Here is a 25,849-nt window from a genome sequence, read left to right as displayed (position 1 = left end):
ATATTTTATTAGGTATCTTTGCATTTTAATTACAGAAATCAAACTCAATGAATCAATAGTAAAAAATAGTAATAAACAAAAAATAATTTATTGATACTTATAACTGGGAAGTCAGGAATTTACTTTTCAGAAATACCTGGATCCAAGATCTGAACTAATTTCATTGTGATTATTTGTTTTAGTCCCTCATTCTGTTTTGCTTTCTGTTTGTTTTCTTCTCTAGCAAGTTTCTCATGTTATGGCAAAAATAGCTACAGTATACATTTTTGTTACAGCCAACAATCCCTGTGAAAAAGTCTCTTTTCCTGATTGTTCCAGGGAAAATCTGGTATGACTCACTGGCTGGGCTTGAGTTGCGTGTACACTCTGAACAATTCACTCTGGATAGGGGTTGGAATTTATTGCTCAGCTGGAGCTGGATCACAGCCCTGCCCCTGGAAAATGGTAAAATCCTCCTTGAGCCACTTGGACTGCGAAAGGGGATAAGTGTGTTTCTACAGAGCTGCTGAGACAACAAAAACACATGCTTCATCCAAGTGGGAGTGTGGTATTACATAACTTTCTTTAAAGTATTTATGCAGCACTCAGGCAGAATTAGTGAGAACTGCCTCATTTTGGGCCCAGCTATGCTTTGTCTTCTTTGTGATTCTATTTCCTCATGATCCCAAATCATTTCTGCTTCTTCATCCCCCTGTAACCCCCATAAGACCTGTCATTTCCTGGTACTTAAAAAAAGAGTTATCTTGCTATTAGGTTTCGTCTTTAAATTACAAACTTTCCTCCAAATTTCTCAGAGGCCATGTTTCTAGTGATATGCTTCATGTATTTATATTTGCAACTGCCTTCATATGATTTCACGAAATGTAATCCCCTGCATGAATTTTCTGGAATCTCTAGAATGACTCTTACTCGTGCTTATTATAAGAAGAGCTTTGTAAGCTTCCATGCTTTCAACAAAGGAAAAATCTACATCTATCATCTATATTATTTCTTGGAGTGAGTGATGACTGAAAGATTTTCCCCATTTTTTAAAAGCAAGTTACTCTCCTGTACTTTCTACCTCCTCAAAGCGCCATATCAGGGCTTTGAGATAATAATCTATTTTTAACAAATTGATACCTTACTCCAAGGTTGCAGTCTTTTTGCTTTAACTATTTCTCATGCCTGTGTGTGAGTTACACATGCACAACCTTCTCTATTCTTTTAGGATAATAACCACATGATTAGTTTTATCTCTTTAAATATTGACACTACTGAATTTATATCTGTGGTATTGCTATATACTTTGGATCCCAAACAAATGTTTATTCAAGGTTTCCCAAACTACTAGTTAATGACAAAATGATCAGATCTTCAGCTCCTATGAAATATAGTGGATATTGGCTTGTAAAAAGAAAGAAAGATAAGACTGCTAGGGACAATCTACCTGTGACTACAGGATTCTTATTTCCTATTTTAAATTTTTGGCATTTCTACAGCCAATGACAGCCACGTGGGCAATTAATTACTCTTTAAGTCCATATGTTGATTTACCAACTTTAATAAAAAGAGTGTTATGTGTATGTTTCTATTAAACCTAAAATTCTAGAAGACTTAGAAGTTTCAAATACTCCATAAAAGTCCTTTGTTGAAACAAGACAAATCTTGGATCAGTAGAGGGCAGCCATGTCAAAGACCTGTATTTCTCATCTGATCTCTTTAGGTTCCCAAATTTTACAGGAGCTTTTAGGAGATAGCTACAGCTATGAGATTAATATTTGCTCTGAGAAAAATATAAATTTAGGCTTAAATGCTACAGCGGTTCTACTTAAACTTCTCAAATGGCATACTTTTTTTAAAAATTATTTTTATTATTTAAATTTCCACCATGCTTATGAGGAAAGTGCCATTTTCCAATGTTTATTGTAACATGTAGTCAATTCTTCACTCAGAAAGTTTGGATAGGCTTTATATTAAAATACCATGTACCTAAATTCTATTTTAGACAGAACTAAGTGTTATTGAACTTGAGAGGCTTGCTTCTTTTTGGACATACTATATTAATATTAATCCACTTATGTTTGCTTGACAAATATTATTTTAGAAAATATTGCTGAAACTTATCTGGAGATAATATTGGCCAGAGAATATAAAATATAAATCAAAAAAAAAAAATATAAATCAAATTTACATTGCTATTCAAGAATGAATGACATATGTTTGAATAATATGACAATAATTATTCAGGCATTTTACACAGAACAATTTTATGTGCATAAGCAGTTAGTCTCAAGAAGTACTTTGGCCCCTTATTTAATTCATGCATATTTAATTTAATTAATGTAAATATTTAATTTAATTTAATTCATGCAAATATTTAAGACACAGTTTTAAAGGGTAGAAATATAATACACAATACTTGAACAAATCTTTCAATCATGAAGGTGCTATCAATAGTTTTTAATGTATGTGAACCACAAGAGTATCACTTAAAAAACACCTAAACTACTCATTCAGTGTCTTGCATAACCTGGGATATCTTTAAGAAGAAAGTGATATTTTTGTTTATCACAGGGAGCTCTGATACCTTATATTTTGTTCTGATGTTCTCTTTACTAGATTAAAAAAAGTTACATGCAGCTTTTAAAAATTATTTTTTAAATGGAAAGAGATAGAAAAATAAATTAGTTATATAAATTTAACATTTTTAACAGGTTAGTCACTTTTCCTATATAATGACATTAGAAAAGATTTGTCAGCAATAGAAATAATTTGAGTAATATACATCAACAAAAAAAAAGTCTTAACTTCCATTTTGTTTTATGCATTGTCTAGTATAAACTCTTGTTTTTGCTTTGTCTTTTTTTTTTTTTTTAAAGACTGATCATAGCAGCCTCTTCTAGAATATTGGAGAGATCCTTGCTGAGTACCAGAAGCACACTGTAATAATATTATGAATATTTTAATATGCCTAAAATTGGTTAATTTGATTAAGTTTTCAAGGAACAGATGATACCAATGCTCTCTATCAAATTCAGTATAACATGGAAGCTAAAACTGACGAAGATAATTTTTAAAAATGACTATGTAGGGATCTCAAATGTGAATATCAATATAAAAACCCTAAAAGTTAAATTGTAAAATATAATCTAGCAGTACTTTAAAGAATAATACATCAAAAAAATTGGTTCATTCTAGGAATTCAGTGAGAACTAGCTTAATATTTTTTAAAATGATATTAGTGTATTTCACTAAAATATAGATCAAAGGAGAAAAACCATAATATCTTCATGGCAGTTAAAAAGCATTTGAGGAAATTCTGACACACATTCTTAATAAGATAAGAATATATGAATATTTCCACAACATGATAAAATTATCTGTCTCAAAAAAGAAGTTAGGTATATTCTTAATAGTAAATACCAGAATCATTCTCATTAAATTGATAAGTTTACTAACATTTTTAAGTAAAGTAAATAATAAGCATGAACTTGAAAAAGAAGGTGAAATCACTATTATTTATTCATATTATTATATAGTTGAATATTTGTGGCGAGTCAATGAGAAAATCATTAGAAAACATGGAATTAAGTGAGGTAATTAGTTGCAAGATTAATATTTAAAATTTATTTCATATTATTTGTAAATTTTAAATGAAGAAGAGGTTACATATATAATAGTCAAAATATCAAATGTATAGAAATAGATAAGAAATATGAAGGTATTTTATAAAAAAATAAATCTCAACTGTGTTACATAAAATAAGAATAAGAATAATTGAGTCATAACTTGTACTTGAATAGGAAAACACATCACTGCAAATCACAGTAAATTTATTAGCCCAATGTGAACTTAATAAAAAATAGCAGTAAGACTTTTTTGAAAGCTGATTATGTTGATAATAATGTCTACAAAATATTAAACGAGTAAAAACTTAGATACATTTGAAATACTGAATGTAATATAAATCAAATATTTTATTAGGTAAGCAGATTAATCAAAAAACTAAGGATGTAGAAAAAATATGGCAATTTAGTATAATATAGAAGAGTTATTGAAAAAGAGTAGAGAAAAGATAGTGTATTAAATGCCTGATTGTTGGACAAGTAGTAAACAGAGGCAAATACATTCAGGTGGATTAAAATCCTCTGTGTTATCTAGGATATCATAACACTGTTATAAGAAAACATTGGCAGGCTCCCCTGGTGGCGCAGTGGTTGAGAATCTGCCTGCCAATGCAGGGGACACGGGTTTGAGCCCTGGTCTGGGAAGATGCCACATGCCATGGAACAACTAGGCCTGTGAGCCAAAATTACTGAGCCTGCACGTCTGGAGTCTGTGCTCCGCAACAAGAGAGGCCGCGATAATGAGAGGCCCGCGCACCGCGATGAAGAGTGGCCCCCACTTGCTGCAGCTAGAGAAAGCCCTCGCACAGAAACGAAGACCCAACACAGCCATAAATAAATAAATAAATAAAATGTTAGTTTAAAAAAAAAAAAAAGAAAACATTGCCAAATGTATTTCCTAACCTTTGGTGGGGGAAGCTCTTTTAAACACGACTAAAGAAAAAGGTAAAATACCTTTTTGAAACTGAAATTTCAAAATTTATATTGAAATATTAATTTCAGAGTAATAAAAATTCAGTATTCTGCATGAATATGATCCATAAAGTATTAATATACAGAGAGCTGATAAAGTTGTTGTACACCTTATACAAAAGTTATTTTTAATATAAAATGACTCTTACCAATCAATTGTAAAATCTCGAGTGGTCAAAGAGAGAGAGAGAGAAAGAGAGGGAAAATGAAGAAAAGAGAATGAAAAGACAGTTCTCAATAAGGGAATGAAAAATCCTGCATAATTTACCTTTGCTAACTAATCATTTCAAATATTCATTTTTATTTAATTAACATTTTTCACTTGTCACGTTTGTAAACATTCAAAATTTCACTAATAAAGAAGATTTTCTAGCATTGGTAAGCAAGAATCTTATTCACTTTAGTTGCATATCAGTTGGTACAACATGTTTCAAAACAAATTTGGCAAAATCTATAAAAAATAACAATCTTTATACAACAAATTTTATTTCTGAAAATGTATACTACCAGTAAATGTGTTCTTGTCTATTCAAAGATATATGTGTAGTAATTTTTATTGTACTTTTTTTGCTCTGGGAAGCAAATATCCATCAATAAGGGGATGGTTAATAAATTATGGAACATTAATAAATTATGGTGGGAGTCTGCCACTAATATAAAGAATGAGGGATACCATATGTGCAAATGCATAAAGATATCCAAGATACACTGAAAAGTGAAAAAGTGCCAGAAAGTGTGTAGAGATTTATTTTATTTGTGTATAATTATTTACTATATCATATCTATATACAATGATATAGCTATACAAATATTGATAGAATTTGTAATTATATAAATATACATTATAAAATAAAATATATATTTAAAATCATGGCTGGAGGAGGAAGATAATTTGGGTTTGAATTCTGGATGTACTACTTTCTAATTGTGAGGCATTGAGCAAATCATGTAACTTCTCTGTGTATTATTTTTCTCGTTTGTAAAATGGAGGTAATAATAGTACGTATCTGAGGGTTGTTATGATAATTTTTTTGGGCTCTGTCGGCTAGAGATATCTCAACGTTATTAATCTTCTCAAAGAACCAGCTTTGGTTTTCATTGATTTTCCCTATTGTTTTTCTGTTTTCTCTTTCATTGATTTCTATTCCTACATTTATTAGTTCCTTTCTTCTGTGCATTTTGTGGTTAATTCATTCTTTTAGTATCTTAAGCCAGAAGCTGAAGTTTATGTTTTGAGATCTTTCTTCTTTTTTAATATAGCCATTTAATACTATTCTCTCTAAGTACTGCTTTAGATGTATATGCAAATTTTGGTGTGTTACTCTTTTTGTTTTCATCCTATTCAAAATTCTTTTTAACTTTCCATTTTTATTTCTCCTTCACCCATTGTTTATTTGGAAATATGTTATTAAGTTTCAAAATATTATAGATTTTGCCAGCTAATGAATTTAAATTTAATTCTGTTTTGGTCAAAGAACATATTTTGTATGATTTGAATCTCTAGGTTTATTGAGACTTTTTTTTTTTTATGGCCCAGAATATGGTCTATGTAGTACATGTTCCATGTACACTTGTAAAAAAAAAAATTATTTTGCTATTATGTGGTGGAATATTAGTTTTAATTAAATGTGGAATATTTTAGACATGATTTCTTCAAGTGCTCACTCATTCTTTTTTGGATATGCAAATAACATGTATATTAGATGAATTAAACCTATCATATGTCTCAATATGTTCTGTTCTGTGAGTGTGTGTATGTATGTGTGTGTTTGATTCTCTTTTTTTTCTTCTCTGCTCCATTTTGGATAATTTCCTTTGTCATGTCTTTAAGGTTACTAAACTTTTTGTCTGCAGTGTCTAACCTATAAATTATATCTATTATATTTTTCATATCAGACATTTTAGTTCTCATCTCTAGAAATTTGATTTGCATCGTTTTTATATTGTCCATGTTTCTACTTAAAATGCTCATTCTTTCCACTAGTTTATAGGATGCATATATAATAAGGGTTTTAATGTCTTTGTCTTCTTATTCTATCATTTATATGACTTCTGGTATGCTTTCAATTAATTTATTTTTCTCTTCATTATGAGTTATATACTCATTGTCTTTTTCTGCATGCATGTTTTGTAATTCTGCATTGTATTTCAAGTATTCTAAATTTTACTTTTTCAGTGATGAATATTTGTTTCTATTTCTCCAAATTTTCTTGAACTTTGCTCAGGGCCCAAGTTTAGTACTTGACAGCAGTTCAATATTTTTATATCTTGCTTTTAATCTCTCTTAGATTTAGCTTGGGTCTAATTTTTCCCCACTACTGAGGCAAAACTTCTGCATATTCTACCTGATGCAAAATAACATTGCTCTGTGAGAAAGAAATTAACAGTAAAAATTGTAGAGTTTGAAAATAATAGAGAGTGAATCAACCAATCAGGAAACAGATTCTGCGTAGCTTATAAATGTTTGTATTACACTGAAATAGGTGATAAGGTTAATGTGTATGAATCTGTATAATTTATTTTGATGTCCTTTCAGGTTTTTATGTCTTTTTTCTTTTTGAGTAGTAGTTCCACTACTCAAAATGATCTGAATAAAATTAAAAATGATCTGAATAAAATTTTTAAAAAATGTCTACCAGCTTGAAAGTTTCTTAGAATAATGACACCTTCTAAATCAAGTTCAAGTTTCACATGATGTGAACAAAAAATTTTGATTGCTGCTTGCTTTTTACATATGTGGCACTGTGTAGATGTTCTTTTAACTCTTAAAGACATAAATGAAATATTTTGAATTAGAATCCAGTAAATTTCTCTTATATTTACTTTACTTTTCATTTCTTGCCTTGTCAAGTCAACTGTATTTCAGACGTTTTAAAAAACTTAAGTGTTTGTTCAAGAAAGGAGGTCCAAGCTAATCATTTAATTAAATTTAATAATTTAACTGGTTAGTTTTGTTTCTACAGTTGCATTTTTAGATAGAAGGATGAGTCTTCAAACTTAGAAAAAAACATATTTTCAATACCTCTAGAAATTTGACTAAAATATTTCTGATACTATTTTCAGTTGTCTCTGTAAACACATCTTATGTAATCATAATTTTTGAGTTGCAACAGAGAAAACTATTTTGTCAAAAGTTAAAATTACATGCCATCTACCTTAGGTCAATGATTGATTAACAAGATCTCAATTGAGACTTTTTGTTCATTGGAGATTTTTTTTGTGTGTGTGTGTGTGTGTTTGCATATTACTCAGGGTATATTTTGATGGAGAAGTAATAAAAAAACTGTTAGTAACTCAGAGGCTAAATCTTAAAAACACTATATTTTTATTGTGTAAGAAACACAAACCATGAGACCTACACAACAATTTTTCAGTACTTTATTGTTAATTATAAGTATAATGTTGTACAACAGATCTCTAGAACTTCCTTGTATGTGATGAGTAGCTTTTTATTGCTGCTTTCAAAACTCTCTCTTTGCCTGTGACTTTTAACAGTTTTATTATAATGTGTCTTTGTGTAGGTCTTCTTAGATTTATCCTGGTTGGAGTGAATTGAGCTTCTTGAATTTGTATGTCCATTTTTTCTCAAATTTGAAAAGTTTTTAGCCATTATTTCTTCAAATAGTTTCTCTGCCACTTTCTCTTCTCCTCTGGGATTCCTATACTGTATATGTTATTCTATTTGATGATGTCCCACAAGTCTGTTAAGCTCTCTTCATTTTTTTCTTTTTTTTCTTTTTCTTCTTGCTCCTAAGCCTCAGTAATTTCAAAAGTCCTGTCTTCAAGTTTGCTGATTCTTTCTTTCTTCTGTCTAGTCAAGAGCTGTTAAGGCCCTGTAGTGAATTTTTCAATTCAGTTATTTTATTCTTCAATTCTAGAATTTCTATTTAGTTCTTCTTCATAGTTTCTATCTTTGTTGATATTCTCATTTTGTTCATACATCATTTTCCCAATTTCTGTTAGTTATCTGTCTGTGCTCTCTTTTAATTTATTAAAAACCTTTATGATGGTTATTTTAAATGTTTTGTCTGCTAATTCATATTTCTCCATTTCTTTAGGGTCATTTTCTTGGGATTTAATTTGTTCCTTTGAATATCCCATATTTCCCTGCTTTTTGTATGTCTTGTTATCTTCTGCTGGAACTTTGGAATTTGAAAAATCCACTATTTCTCCCAGTCTTTGTGGCATGGTTCTGCACAGGGAGGAACTTCTTCAGTCAGCCCAGCTGGATAGTCTAGAGATTTTTCAAGCCTTTTCTGGGGATGTGTTCTGTTTAGGCTTGTATGTCTAATCGCCTTGTTGGCCAAGTTCTAATCAGGAGTGCCACATAGTGTCTATACATGGTACTGTAGATTCTGGTGCACACTGAAAAATTTTTGTTCTCACTGGACCTCAACCTGGCATCCTATTCCTGTTAGTGCTTAGATTCAGACAAGATATAAATCAGGCAACCCACTGAAAAGCCAGAACTTTGTATGCATGCACCACTCTTCTCTTTCTCCTGAGGGAGAGGCCATCAAGCTGTTCTGGACTTTGTCTGCTGTACCATGTGTGTTCTGAAGAAGCGGCATGCTACCCAGCTCTTATTTGTTCTCAGAGACCACCAGGCATCTAGAGTATGCTGAGTTCTGTCAATGATCTCAGAGAGACAAGGCAGAATCCAATCCCTCAGGCAGCTCCCCGTAAAGGTCAGAACTTTGTACATACAGTCCAGCCTTCTCTTTCCCTTCCTAGGAAGAAATCAGGAGCTGGGAGTTTTCTCCTGATTGTATGGAGCTTTACTGGTGGGGAGAGACTATGGCACGAGGGTGCCATGAATTTTTTTACCAGCTTTGATGCAGCTGGTTTTGTGCTCACCTGGAGTACAAGAGCCTCTTATTTAGTTTCTGGATTTCTCACAAATGGAATTGGTCCATGGATTGTTGTAGAATCAGTGTCTCTGTGGGAGAAAGGAGGGTCTCAGGCTTCCTATTATACCATATTGCTCAAAAGCAATGTATTTTTATTCTGTAATTATGGTATACCTCTACCAGAGACCACATTATGAATCAGTTGTTCTAAAATTATTTTAGAAAATGTTTTATTTAATGTGATTATGAAAATAATATATAAACAATGTGTACATTTATTGTACAGAAGATTACAAAGCATAAGTTACTTATAATTATACTCTTAAAACATTGACTGTTACAGACGTCAACCTTTTCCTATATTTTTCCAAGTTTTTAATTCAGAAACAAATGGCTTTTGTATGTTTTTAACCAAAGTTGAACACTATAGAGTTAATGGAAATCATTTCCACTGGCCATTATAAAATTAGCATACTCCATGTCAGTAACAGTTTTTAAAAGTTATGAATTTTAGTGGAAGCATAATATATCCAATGGATTATCATACTTTATTTAAACATTTCCCTATTGATTGTCATTTAAGTTGCATAAAATATCTTACACACAGGGTTTTGAATACTTATATACTTAAATACTTACCTGATTATTTCCTTAAGAAAAATTCTTAGAATTATATACATTTCATCAATGTGTTTAAAAGATTACATCATTCTTGACACATGCTGTAAATTTATTTCTTATAAAAGCTCTAACAACTTTTTCATTTCCTTCCATTTAGACTGTTAGCTTATAAAAGAGCCCAGTGTATAGGAGAATAGTGTATAGTATATAATGGAAGAAGTATCATACATCAGTGGGGAAAGGCTAGTATTTTTTTAAATAAAAAGTGTTATTAGAAAAACAGATTTGTTAACTTATTATGTAGAAAATATTAATCAGACCCTACCAATTCTAAAATTCAAATATGGCATAGGATAAAAGTTAGGTTTTGAGTATGTTGAATATATCTGACAAAATAAAAAAGGAAATTCTGTAAAAAAACAAAAAGTGTTAGAAAATAATCTGTACACATGGGAGAAAACTTTAGTCAGCTATTTAACCTGACATCATGTGACAAAAATTATTTAAGATGGATTAATTATTAAGTTAAAGATAGAGATAACAATAAGAAGAAACTATGGGTATGAAATTTATATTGAGTTGTCTAACATGTGAAAGTAATGAGATTAAGAGGAAAACAATAGTTTCAGAAAAATCAACAAATGATATTATAAAAGAGGATTAATATAAAGAATTCACAAAATCTAATTATCAAACATTAATATTCCATTTAAAAAAATGAAAATAGGATTTATCACATCTTTTTAAAGTTGCTTTGAAAAATATTAAAAAATAACTTCACACATTTTTCTTGTCAGAATAGTGTGTACAAAAATGAAGCTGGATCACCAGTAGCTGTACTGAAATGTACTTTTGCATAAATATCTTATAGAGTGATTGAACTAATTTGAGTATAAATAACCGGTGTTCTGAAGGTATGTAATAAAATAAATTTCTTTACTCAAACAATTTACCTACACTGTCCAAATTACATTAAGATATACCAAATGGAATATTATCTTGAATCAAAATTAATTATTGTGAAATTAATGAGGTAAATCAGTATTTCAAATAATGAATAAATTTAATTATAATCTGTACTATGTACAAATGTTAAATGCATCATACTATTCATGTACTTTGTTGGCCAGTCCATTTAGTGTGTGATTATTCATCTCTAAAATAATATTGCTTAAGTAATTGAACTGAAATCAATGTAGATGTTTAGGTAGTGTCAGAATGAAGTCACTAATCAGTGTATCCTTGTTAAATGGACAATTACCATGGTTAATTATAATTTATGGCTAAAATATATGATTGTCAGGTGAAAACGAAGAAACTTTTTCTACACAAATATGAAAATAATTTTCTTCTATTAATTTATTGCTATTTATAAAGATTATCTCTTTGGTCCTCTAAAGAACCCTGTGAGATAACATCAATTTGCCATTTCAGCAGAAAATAGAATTTGATTCCGAAAGTCAAGCTAAACACATACACACACACACACACACACGCACACACACACACACACATATATATATATATATATATATATGCATGTTTTTCCTAGCATCATGGTGCTAGATAAAAGAAAGAATGGTATCAGTGAATCAGAAATATTTTTGGAAGATGATAGTCTTACATTTATTATGTTATTTGAAATGTTTTCTTTTAATGTTTCTGTTTACTTAGCATATATATAGTCAATCATTGGTAATGTCATATAAATTCTTCTTTAGTGATCAACCCCTACTGCATAGAAAGAAATCCTCTGTGGATCTGGCACCTGACCCAAATTTGCTCACTACTACTTTTGTGGAATAAAAATCCTAAGTATGGCAATTATGAAGCTTGATTTATTCTGACTCTGGCACCATAAATGTAATTGACTTTGGGTTAAATGTCAATCCTTTCTTCAAAACTTTCTCTTTTACTACACCAACAAGAATCAATTTCCATTTCTTAAGTCAACAATTCATAATTTATATAAGCAACAAAAACTATGCAAAATAATGGGACACATCACTTAAAATATCAACAGACTTTTAAATGTCCAGAAATGAACTAAGAGAAAAATGCAAACCCTTTATGAGACAAACTATATAATTTGGGGGGATGGTATTAAAAAGACTGGGAAAATAGAAACTAGACTGGAATATGATAAACATATATTTCTACCTAAATTAATATATGAATTGAATAGAATGGAAATGAAAATGTTGTCAGAATACTCTATGGGACTTGAAAAGAAAATTCTAGGTATCAGTTAGGCTTCTGGCAGTAAATAGACAGCATATTAGATGGGAATGATGAAAGAGAGTCTAAGGAATGGACTACTTACAAAAGTGAGGGTAAGATTTTGGGAAACTAGCGAAAGATGGTGAAGCACCTAGGAACTTCCAATAGTAGGAAATCATTACAAAGTCTAAGTCTGAAGGGGAAAGGGGAGGGAGGAATTATCAGCATCTGACTACACATTGTATCTACAGGTTTTTCCTGTGGCAATTGGGGTCTTCGGTACAGGTGTTCAGCCTCTGCTACACAGTAGTCCATCAAAATGGAAGATGGGGGAAATAACTACCTCAAATTCTCTCATTTATTATCTCCTTCCTTTGCCTCTCATTGGCCAAATTCAACAAAAAGCCAACAGAGTTGAGAAAGTTAGAAAGGGAATCTGAAGGGGACAAACATAAATATTCAGCATCATAATTTTGTCTGGAAGAGCAAACATTTAATATGTTCCAAGAAAATCTGGTAAAATTTCAGTGGGAAAAGTTATCTCACAGTTATCAAAACATACTCTAATAGTAAAATAATTTAAAAAGTGCATTACAATAAAGTTCAGAAAAACCTTCATAACTTTATATCAATTTATACATGAAATCAAGGACATTTCAAATCAATGAGGATAAGATAGAATTTTCAACAATTGTTTTTGGGACTTCTATCCATTTGAGATGAAAATTCTTAGTTCATACATTATTCAAATTGTAAATTATAGGAAGTATTTAAATGCAAAATCCTATAAATCTATTGAAACCATATATAATCATTTTTATTAGTAATAATCTTCTCAATCCATATATTATGAAGAAACTCTTAACAGATTTGACCACAAACAAAATCATAAAAATTATGTGGTAAATTGTAAACAAGTAAAATCATTCTTAGGAAACCAGAAGTAAATATTTGCAATGTATATAATGATGAAGATTAAAGAACCATAATATATAAAGACTTACTACAGATAAAAAAGCCAAAAGTGTCAAAATTGAAAATGGACAGTATGTATGAGCGAAAATTCATAAAAGTATGCAAGTGGTAAATACATAAATAAATGGACTTTAATCCTCAGTAAATATCAAAGGCATGCCAATTAAAACAATAATTAGATTTCATTTTCTGATTTAGCAAAATTTATCAGAATTTATTATTACATGCTTTATAAGGAATTTAATTTATAGAAAACTGTGCACTTATCTGCAGATGTCCAGGAAGGAAATTTATTGTAGCATATTTTTAAATAGCAAGACTTGGAACCATTTAAAACCTCAACTTTAGAAAAATGGTGACCTAAATTATGATACCTCTATACTATGGAGTCTTTCAAAAATAATGACATTAATTTATACATACTAAAATGGAAAGCTGACTAGGAAATACTGACAAGTGTAAAAGAGGAAAAATTAAAATAGAAGATCTTGCTGCAGAAAAATATTAATGGTATGATGCATTTATTTAAATTATGTGTGTTAAGCTGATGAAAGAACCGTAATATATAGCAGGATAGAATGCAGTGTAAAACTATTGTGATAAAAAAAGAGAAAGAATCATAATCATTGTAGTTTGGTTACACAACTTTCTCAGGAAATGAGAGACCAAATAGATTAACAACTGTAAACTGAACATTACAATTTTAAAAAGTCAAAATTTTATATACATGAAGAACTCCACATCAACAGAACTTTTTCCCCAGCATATAAAAAATAAGGAATAATTACAAAAATATATTGTATATAATGGTCACACAGAGTCAAGTGTAAAACAAAACAAAACAAGAAAACTTAAAATTGATTTAAGAGAATAGAAAAAGTATAGTCCCAAATGTTGGAAATGAAATAAATACATGTTGCTGTACCCCACTGATTAAAAAAGGAAATTAAGAATAACTCTCAACCAAATCATAATAAAATCACTATATTTCAGAACGTATGAGGTATAGTTAGGCCAGTAGAGAGAAGAAATGTGTAGGGTTAAATACATTTATTAGAAAACAAGAAAAAAGAATTTTAAAAAATAATGAAATAAAGACAGAGATCAATGAACTAAGAAGCAATATTTACACAGAAACAAGCTATCTGTGAAATAAAATGCCATTTAGAAAAAATCATTTTGGAAAAAGCATTATAAGCACATGAAATATAATAAAGACACAATAAAGATTTCAGAAGTATGTGTCATAAACAAGTCTATTCTAACGTATGGAAAAACTAGATGGAAAGAATACATCTCTAGAAAATATAAAATGTCAAATGAAAGAGAAGTATGAATTAGAAAACTAGAAAATACCAAAAGGAATTGTTGTAATAATCATAAAAAAACCAAAAACACACTCCGTCAGTTGATCTAATGAATTTTCCCAAACTTGTAAGAAAAATTTCTATTTTACACAAGTCCTTCCAGAAATTACCTTTGTATTATTTAGCGTTTTGTATATAAGCATTTTACATTATGGTAATTCTAGTGTTTGAGGTATTTGGAGGTCTGTATTTATAGTTTTGAGTTTATGCTGACTCTTGCTCATGGTGCTTTCATTCCTTTAGAGATTTTTTTTAAGAGCCCAGATATGGTTGGAATATCTGGAAAGCCTGAGGGTCAAAATTTAGTATGAAAGCAGCAAACTTGTATACAGAATTTACTTTGTGGTAGACACAGTTAAATACATTTCCTATATTTACTAAAGTAATCATCAAGCATGATGGAAATTAAATTCAGTATTACAAATTAGTGCTCCAAGTTCAAATAAAAAGAGAAAACTAAATGTGTGATTCTGAAAACAGCAGGCTCACTAAAGTCTACGTAAGGAGAGTAGTAACATTAACCTTAATCTGTATAGCAGATCTCTGAACATCATGCAAAATACCATGAAAAGACAGAGTATATGTAAAGAAGAAACAGAGAAATATGGAATTCCATGAAATATTTTATATACACAACCCCTACACCTATATACCCATATCCATATATTCATACCCCTCGTTTTGAATATCTGTGTTCATAAATATGTCTATAGAAAATCTATCTATCTATCTATCCATCTATCATCTACTGAGAGAGAATGGAAAAGTAAAGAGAATTCAAAGTTGGACACTAACACCAGTTTAATTAAATAAGTCTAAGATTTAATCCAATATTTTAAGGGAGGGGAATTGATGTTTAATACCAGAAAAATACCAGTTTGTCCATTTTTTGGGAAAATGGAAGAGACATTTTTTAGGGAAGAAAAAAACTGACTCTTTCTGTACAGTACATAGAGGATAGTCTGAGGGTATCCTCACCACTAAGAAAAAGAAGTTCTTATGAGAAGAGCAAAAAAGTGTGTCAAGAACAGGAGAGATTAATTAAATCTGTTGACTACTGAAGATAAAGAGTAGTTAAGGACTATTGGTACGTTGCCTGAAGAGGTGACTGTTTTAATTTTTAAATTTTGATTCAAATAAACTAATATTTAAATTCATGGCCATGTGAAATGCGACCTTAATTACAGTGCAAAAAAAAACATGTAATGCTAAATTTTAATAATAAAATTTTAGGATATAGCATTAGTTTTTTAGTTTAATATTTAATTAATTTAATATTTTTGTTTGGATTGATTATAGTTTTTCCGAAAGCACTGGATAATTTTGGTAATCAAACTGATTAATTCTGTCTCTTGCTTTTTTATAAATATAGTTTTATTTTATATTTCCTAATTCTGATGTTGCTATAAATGTGTATATATCATGTGTACATAAATACATAAAAATATTTATAGTAATGTAAGTATATGTATAGTTATGTTTATAACAGTATGGTGACTATAATTAATGGTGCTGGTTTGCTAACATATTTGGTAACACATATTTCATTAAGGGCTCATTTTCCGTAAAATAGTATCTTCATATCTGTTAGACTTCTTTGAAGCCTGGATAAACATTAATTTATCCAGAAAGAATTTTTTCCCAGGCATTTAGAGTTGCAAATCAACAATATAATTTAAAAATAAATCTTTGATGCCTCGCAGGTGGTGTAGATTCTAGCCCCAATATCATGAGCTATGGTTAGGAATTTTCAGGGAGACTTTCTCTTTTCTTTTTCCATTCCTTTTAGCACCACAAGTAAGAGAGGAAAATATCTTCAGGAACTCTCTTTGTAAGGTGGGCTTTTTCAAGTTCACCCCCCAAGAATATTGTTCTTGAAGGTTTTATGAAGGAGGATGTCCACATCTGATCTCTCAGACAGACTTTGCCATTGGTTCTAGGGCTTTCTTACCTCTGTGACTGCACTTTCTTTTTATTTCTGGCTTTTGAGGGTTTTTTGGGGTTTTTTTTGTTTTGGTTTGGTTTTTTTTGCCTTTTACCACCTCATATATTTAAAAGTATTTCAGTCAGAATTTTTAGTTGTGCAAGTTGGTTCCATAAAAACCTAAGCTACCATATTCTGAGCTTCCTCTCGTGCTCAGTTAACCTTTTGAGGAAATTGCAATTTAATATTGAGACCTTGCATTTGTTCATCAAATATTTATTGAACGGCTACTTTGCAAATACACGAGTGAAAGAAAGATAAAAATAAAAATCCTTGTCTTGATGGAGCTTGCATTCTAGTGGCTAGAGGATGTAATACACAGTAAGCACAAGAAATAAATCAGTAAATTAGATAGTATGTTAGATGATAACAAAACCATGAGGAAAAAAAGCAGAGTGGGGTAAGGGAGCTGGAAAGAGCAGGTTAAACTGTAGGATAAACTAGCAGAGTCATGAGAGGGTGAGATTTGAATGAAGATTTGAATCTGGTAAGAGAGTTGAGGTGAGGGTATGGCTTTCTTGGCTATCAGGCTGGGCATCAGATCTCCATAATCCCTTCTGCCCTGACTTGTAAAAGGCTCTAAGCCCCAGTATTTGTCCTATCTTGGAGCGTGGGATGGAGGAAAGGGGAAAATAGGGGAAGAAGGGGAAGGAGAGAGGGGTGGAGGGAATTTAACACCAAGTCTGGACCTTCTTCATCTGCCCTAATTTTCAATAAGTAACAAGTCATACTCTGTTATTTTCTGTGAAATTCTATAAATGTATTATATTAGTAAATTCTTTTCTTGGAATAGTTTCTGAGGTGTGTTCAAAATTTAAATTTCTTCCACCCATATTTCTCTGGATTTCCTCTATCAATAATTAGTACAACTTTTTTCCAAATCTCATGTTTGTGTGATTAGAGAAATGCTCACTTATTTTTAACTTCTTATGCAAAGTGGCAGGTATTTAATATGCATGACAGTATTTTACATATAGTACTCATACTTTAGAAGAATGACTTATCTTAATGTGCCATGAATTCAGAAGGTGTAGTATAAATGGAAATTAGATAATTAATCAGTGTTCAATTTTTCTGATACGCACTTCTATTCAGGATTTGCTTCCATTTAGCCATAAATGCTATTTATCTTCATATAAATATATATTTTAAAATAATAAATAAGTAGTGTTTAATATTGGTTAAAGTTTCATTAGTATGGACCCTTATAGAAATACTCAGTAAATGCAAGGTCCTTTCTAACCAAGATCTTTCTTAACACATTAGGAAAGCAAAAAATATATTCATAAGGAAAACATGTTCAAAAATGCTTCCCCAAATTGACATTAAAATTCAAAAATAGCATTCATTAGCACTATTTTTTTTAATATTGTTCTTTTTCTAGTACTCTAGTTTTACAAGGAGAACTGGTATCCATTAAGCTAATGCATGTTCTGCTTGAAGCTGCATCAGTCTTGCTGATACTCAGACACACTTCTGCTCCAAAACTGTGTTTTGGTCTGTTAGGTTAATGGACTTGAGTTTATTAAGTTTATTAAGAAGATGTCCTTTAACAGTCTTTCTAATCACTAGTTTCCATTTAAACTGAGACCTTAACTGTCCCAGTGCTGATGCTAATAGCAAGTTGGGAATTATCCTTCTTATCATGACTTCTTCTAACTGATCTGAAAATTGGAATAAAATAGTTTTATTAGACTTGTGACTATTTCCTGGCACATGAAAAACAACAGGAAGGAAAAGAACAATACATGATATTCACTTTCTATGAATCCTTCTGGTTTTCTTCTCTTTCTAATTTACTTTTAAGATAAAGTCAAGTTTGTTCTTTTCATAAAGGTCTAATGCTTTCAGGTTTTAGAATATGAGTTTGAGTTTTGATGAGATTCTTTAAAACCTTATTTAAAAAATTATTTTTATTGTGGTAAAAGTCACATAATATAAAACATACCATTTTAACCATATTTAACCATATAGTTCAGTGACACTACATTCACATTTTTGTGCAACTCTCACCATCATCCATCTCCCAAATTTTTCACCTTCCTAAACTGAAACTCTGTTTTTAAATATAAATCAACTTTATTTCCTGAATATTACCTTTAAATAATAATGAATAAAATGTCATTTATATAGTCCATGACTAAATATTTTCATTTAAAATTTTGTTATAATCCTTTGGATCTTTCTATGTTGTTCATAGTTTTCTATGCATCCCAAGAGGAAAGGGTATGGAGATGACAACATTTATCTTGACATCACTGGCATAAGTTCTTTGTAATGGGAAACAGGTTCAGAGGCTGAATGCATAAAATTAAGAAACACAAGAGAAAGGTGTTAAGTCTTTGCAGGCATTGGTATGATTCTTTTTCTAGTCAAAAAAGTAATATTTAAAATTTCTTAAGTGTGATGAGACATTTTTTTAATGTCATTAAATTCAGCCTGCTTACCTAGATGAAAACGGTTTTGCTGTGTTGTCTTCATTAAGATAAACATTTTCTATGATTAGTACAGAGACCATAGACAATTACTGAGGCAGCAAATGTCCCCTATAAGGAGTGAGACTGCCTCATAGATTTTGCTGCAGTGATTCAGCTTTTCCATTGTTGCCTTACTTTTAATACAAATTCCCATGATCTTTATTCACTTTGATATTATGTATACTTCTCTATCATCTATGTAAGGCTTGACTTTCAAGAAAAGATTTACAGTAGTGCAGCTCTAAAAGTTAAAAATAATGGGCTTCTTTACTCTCTAAGTGCATGCTTCTCTTACCTGTAACAATTGCCAGGAGACTCTATACCTTCCTTTATGTCCTGCTGATTGACTAAAAGAAGTAAAACAGCCTCTACTATCATATAACATCTTGGCAAAACACTACTCTTTACTTTTAAGAGTAGGATCTATGAAAAAATTCCCATGTCTATACAATTTAAACATAATTCTACAGCTATATTATACTTTGATATTTGAAGATAACTTTATATTATTATTGTTTGGCTGTAAGAAACAAAATATAAGACAGTAGAAGAGTTACCATAAATTTTTATTTAAGCAAAATAAATGACTAGTGACAATTAAATAACCTTTTATTTATTTTTTTATTATACACTTTGAATTCTGAAGATCCAAATGATAAATATTCAGAGATTTTTTTGAGCCAGTTGTTAAACCATTGGCAGTTTCAAACTAGCTATGGTAGAAATAACTACACCGTGAAAATCAGCAAATGCTACGGCTTGGGACTTGCCCCACACTCATCTTCCTCTCCCCCACCATACAGTTTACTAGCACACCATTGATTTTACTGCCAAATTCTTGTCAATATTTACTTCTATATTAGTTGCTGATATAAATATCAGATGTAAATTTTTATCATATACAGAGGACTGCCTATAAACTGTCATTCATTAAGAAATTTACTCAATAGTTGTTGAATTAAATGTCAACTTTTATTGTCATAATATCTAAAATAATTTCTTATAAAAATGTGTGAAACAATGAATTGTCTCTTGTTTTCAGTGATAGTGGAAAGTGGAAATATAATCTCTTTTGTGGCTTATATTAATTCTGGATATTGTAAGGTTTACAGAAGTATTGTAGGACTTTCAAAATCACAATCAAGAAAAGTGGTAAGTTTTAAACTTATGTATTCTTTTTAATCAATTAGCCTATCTTAATGAATAGGAGATACTGAACATGTTTTCTTGTGTTTATTGGTCATTTATTACTTGTCTTCTTTTGTGAAATAGCTGTTCAATTTTTGACTAATTTTTCTTGCATTTATTTTCTTCTTTTTACTGAGTTGTAAGAAGCAGGAATGTAAAATAAGTTGTAAGATATATTGAATTGTAAGACTTAGGAACAAACTAGAAGCACATTAAAAGATGCTTGACATCATTATTTATCAGAGAAATGCAAATTAAAACTACAACAAAGCACTTCTATAAGCATATTAGATTGGTTAAAATACACTTAATATATGACCCTGAAATTCCACTCTAGATATTTACTCAAGAGAAATAAAATATATGCTTACAAAAAGACTTACATGAATCTTCATAAGCCAGAAACTGTAAGTAATCCAAATATCCATTGACAGTTGAATGGATAGAAAAATTGTGGTATATTCATTCATTGGAATGTCATGCCTCAATAAAAAGAATTTATGATACATACAAGAATATGGATGAATCTCAAAGCCTTAAGTTGGGCAAAAAGGTAAACCTCAGAACAGTGCATTCTGTATGATTCCAGTTTTATGAAGTTCTAGAATAGGCAAAACACTAATACATAGTGACAGAAAAGTTAGAACTAATCCATTTTGGCTGGTTAGGCAGTCTTCAATGTAATTCAATTTAATATGCAAACTTCATTGAATTTTGCTGTACTAGTCATATTCAGTGTAAAGATTTGTCATTTATATAAGTGGCATATCAATTCGTTAGTTATTGGCTTTTGACCCCAGGGTACTTAGTAAAGGCTTTCACCTGTTCTGAGTTCTGTCACTGTCCTACCCTGAGGGCTACATTCTTTTTTTTTTTTTTTTTTTATCTTACTGCTCAGCAGCTCATTCTTGTTTTAGTACTGTTGGGCTCTCCCTGAAAAGATAATTTGGAGTTACAATTTTTTCTCCAGAACTATGCATATTGAAACTACTGTCAGCTCCTTTCCACAAAATTCCTTATTTGGACTTAAATTGCTAGTTCCCTGAGTCAAACTCACTTTCCATCTTTCCTTTTTTTATTTATACAAAAAAGTTAGGGTAGAATCTCATCTTTTGCAGTTAATCATCTCATCAGTGCCATTCCTGGCACTCTCTGCTTATTTTCATTATTCTCTGTTGGTTCAACAACTGTGCCTTGCAGCTGGAACTGAGGTAACAAATGGCGGTTCACAAAACATACTAAATTATGCTTACAAAACAGTATCCTAGGACCTTAAAAAATGGAATGAGTTCAAGATTTCATAAACATCTTGGTGTATTAGCACAATTTAATTTCTAGATCACTAAAGTACAGTGCCTTCAGCTGTCTTAGATATGCTGAAGTTCTCATCAATCTATTATTTTTCTAATATAATTTAAATACATATATGAATAAATGTTCTCTGATTTGCCTGAAACTGCTAATTTATTTTAAATACCATATACCAAAATTATTTATCCATTATATGGAAGTGGTTTCATTAAACATCAGTTATCTATATCTCTTACAGAAAAAAATACGAAGACTTGTGTATATGGGTAAACTTAAGGAGAAGGAGTCTTTTGGTGAGATAGTGTTCTTCTTCAAGTTCCTTTCACATACACAATAGTTACTGGAAAAGACGTTGAGATGGCAATTATTGAAGATAAGGACCTACTTGGTAAATACATAAATGTCTTTTATTTCAACTGTTATACCATTTTATTTGATGAGTTTTTGGTAAGAGTAGACATATTTCGCAGACAAATTGGGACACTCAAGTAAGTATGGGTGTATGTATATTATTTACAGAGACAGCATATCTATAGATAACCGCCTTTATAACTTCATAGTCTATCTGACTTAATTGTGCTACTTTTAGAATATATTAGCAATATTTTAAAAGACTGATTTTAAATTACTAAAATCTCTCTGCCAATTCCCAAGTTACCATTAATAGCAACATTTTCTCCTTTTCTGGAATTTTTTTTTTTTTTTTAATCATTGCTTAAGTGTTTCTGGTTCAGGTCAAGTGTGTACTTTCCTCCAATTGGTCAAGTGTATATGAAGCTCCATGGATTGCAGTATTTAAACTTTTATATGAAATTTTATTTTATTTAAAAAAAAATTATTGGAGTAGAGTTGATTTACAATGTTGTGTTAGTTTCAGGTGTACAGCAAAGTGAATCAGTTATACATATACATATATCCACTCTTTTTTTTTTTTTAGATTTTTTTCCCATATAGGCCATTACAGAGTATTGAGTAGAGTTCCTTGTGCTATACAGCAGGTTCTTATTAGTTATCTATTTTATATATAGTAGTGTGTATATGTCAAACCCAATCTGCCAATTGATCTGCCTCCCCACCTTAACCCCTGGTAACCATAAATTTGTGTTCTACATCCGTAACCATAGTTCCGTTTTGTAAATAAGTTTATTTGTATCCTTTCTTTTTAGATTCCACATACAGGCACTATCATACGGTATTTGTCTTCCTCTGTCTGACTTACTTCATTCAGTATGACAATCTCTAGGTCCATCCATGTTGCTACAAATGACATTATTTTGTTCTTTTTTATGGCTGAGCAATATTCCATTGTATATATGTACCACATCTTCTTTATCCATTCCTCTGTTGATGGACATTTAGGTTGCTTCCATATACTGGTTATTGTAAATAGTGCTGCAATGAATATTGTAATGCATGTATCTTTTTGAATCATGGTTTTCTCTGGGTATATGCCCAGGAGTGGGATTGCTGGGTGCTAAGGTAGTTTTATTTTTAGTTTTTTAAAGAACCTCCATACTGTTCTCCATAGTGGCTGTACCAATTTACATTCCCACCAACAGTGTAGGAGGGGCCCCTTTTCTCTGCACCCTCTCCAGTGTTTACTGTTTGTAGATTTTTGGATGATGGCCATTCTGACCAGTATGAGGTGATACCTTATTGTAGTTTTGATTTGCATTTTTCTAATAATAAATGATGTTGAAATTTTAGAGCTCTAGTGATATTAGAATAATAATTGTGCAGTCACCTGTGATTGACCCTCCAAACATTATAAATATTCAAATAGGATATGCAATTGAATATGAAATATAAATGGTTAAAAGATCTAGAAACGTATAGAAATTAACATGGGTGAGAGATTTGCTTTAAATAAGCTCAATTAGAAATTTTTCCATATTACTTGTGTATGATTTGACTGAATTCTCTTTTCTGAATTTCAAGGTTTGTTTTAATTTTAATGTCTCAGAGAATATGTATGCTCTACCTTCTTAACTCTGATTTTGTTTAACTTCAAATTCATGTATCCATTTTTAATAGGTATACATTTGAAATAGCATTGATTAATATTCTTTCCTTCTGTGAAATTCAAATACCAAACCCCTCAAGGTACATATCACTTAAAAATAATTACAGACCACCAGTTATATTTATAATATTCTCACTTGACATAGGCTAGGTTTTTCTTTTCCTGTACTAATTATGTTAACTGCTGCAAGGTAAATAAATACACTGTGGACTCTTTTATGTAAACCAACATTTCACAAATGAAAGTGTTTCTTTCAAGCATGTATCTGAATCTTCTTTGTCATCCGCCAAACTAAAATTCAAATAGATGGTGTAGTATAAGCTTCAGTTGCATTTTTGTGTGTGTTGTTCATATTTTAAATTCCATTCTATATTTTATTCATTTGGGACAGATGTTATAAAGCTACTGACATGTTTTGTGACTAATTAAACATTTAGTTTTCTAGTAATCCATTTTACAATTCCAAATTTTTTTTTACTATATTTAACAATCTTTTATAGATTAGAATGTGCAGGCAACGTAATCCACATATGAGAAAAAGACATTTTCTCAGGTATATAGTTCACACTCTATCTGCACCTATATAAAATACATTGAAGAGTTAACATCACTTAAATGATCCAGTTTATCAATAATATTTAGAAAATACCTAAAGGAAGCAATAAATTCACTATACCTCAACCTGGGATAAGTAGAACAGAATCCAAGGAACATAAAAGAATGCATAAATGTTACATATTGTATCTGGAGAATTATATATACAACTATTTATATATAATCTTAGAAGATGTTCAATAATTAGTTTGACAGTATTTAAAAGGACTTGAAGAGTGATTCCTTTGTTCATTTAGTTGTTAACTTTTGGAAAATAGGAAATAACTTGTTTTGTAATCTGTGTACATGCTTCTCAGATACTACCTTGAGCATCTAAAGAAAAATGAGAACAGGGTTATTAAGTTTAATCAATATAAGTATATTCTTTTTTTTTCATATAATGTCACTGGTAATTTAGTTTATCTGATCACTATTTTTATGAAGGTAATATATTTTTGTCCAGATGCAGAATTTATACCTCACGTCATTTAGATTAAAATTATGCATACCAACTACCTTAATTTTACTGATATCTGGAATTCTCATGTACCACAATGTTCACTGCAGCACTATTTACAATAGCCAGGACATGGAAGCAACGTAAGTGTCCATCAACATATGAATGGATAAAGATGTGGCACAAATATACAATGGAATACTACTCAGCCATAAAAAGAAACAGAATTGTGTTATTTGTATGGAGGTGGATGGATCTAGAGTCTGTCATACAGAGTGAAATAAATCAGAAAGAGAAAAACAAATACCATATGCTAACATATATGTATGGAATCTAAAAAAAAAATGGTCTTGAAGAACCTAGGAGCAGGACAGGAATAAAGACGCAGAGTAGAGAATGGCCTTGAGGACACGGGGAGGGGGAAGGGTAAGCTGGGACGAAGTGAGAGAGTGACATTGACATGTATACACTACCAAATGTAAAATAGATAGCTAGTGGGAAGCAGCCACATAGTACAGGGAGATCAGCTCGGTGCTTTGTGACCACCTAGAGGGGTGGGATAGGGAAGGTGGGAGGGAGATGCAAGAGGGAGGGGATATGGGGATATATGTATACGTATAGCTGATTCACTTTGTTTTACAACAGAAACTAACACAACATTGTAAAGCAATTATACTCCAATAAAGATTTTTTTTTTAAATTAAAAATAAAGCATAAAAAAGAAAAGAAAAGAACAAGTAAATAAAAATTAAAATTCAAAGAAAAATAAAAAAAGAACAACAACAACAAAAAAGAAGTAGTAATATTTTCCTGTGGCCTTAGCTGTCAGTGTCTTTGCCCCGTCAGTGAGTCACAGCCAATCCCTACCTACACAGGAAGTCCTCCAATACTTCTAGGTAAGTCTATGCACCTGCTGTGGCCACTGTGGGTTCAGCTCAGACTCTGATCTGGCCTTACACCTGCGTGTACTTGCCCCCAAAGTCCACAGCCTCAACTCTGGGAACTCTCATTGTATATTCAGATAATCCATAGATGTAGGGTTTACCAAGCCGATTGCAGGGATTTAATCCACTGGTCACGCAGCGGTATTCCGTTTCTCTTCTTTGGTTGCACAGCCCCTGTGGTTCAGCTTTGGTTTTCACCCCGCCTCTGCGTGTGGGCCTCCCTCAGGCGTCTGTTCCCCTCCCAGGCAAGAGGAGGCAAAA

The 25,849-nt window shown here is 31.0% G+C and overlaps 1 protein-coding gene across 1 annotated transcript in view; it reads left to right on the top strand.

Moving 5' to 3' along the window:
* CNBD1 (cyclic nucleotide binding domain containing 1) overlaps positions 1 to 24,098 on the top strand; it is a 381,722-nt gene extending 357,624 nt beyond the window's left edge. Inside the window, 4 exon segments of the mRNA XM_036830074.1 lie at positions 20,114 to 20,223; positions 21,809 to 21,866; positions 21,869 to 21,958; positions 24,094 to 24,098. Of these exon segments, the coding sequence (XP_036685969.1) occupies positions 20,114 to 20,223; positions 21,809 to 21,866; positions 21,869 to 21,958; positions 24,094 to 24,098 (263 nt within the window).
* Positions 24,099 to 25,849: the final 1,751 nt, after the last annotated feature.

This window comes from Balaenoptera musculus, chromosome 17 (assembly GCF_009873245.2).
Source record: "Balaenoptera musculus isolate JJ_BM4_2016_0621 chromosome 17, mBalMus1.pri.v3, whole genome shotgun sequence".
Taxonomy (NCBI): Eukaryota; Metazoa; Chordata; class Mammalia; order Artiodactyla; family Balaenopteridae; genus Balaenoptera; species Balaenoptera musculus.
The sequence above is the reverse complement of the archived record's forward strand: the minus strand, read 5'-3'. Positions and strand labels throughout refer to the sequence as shown.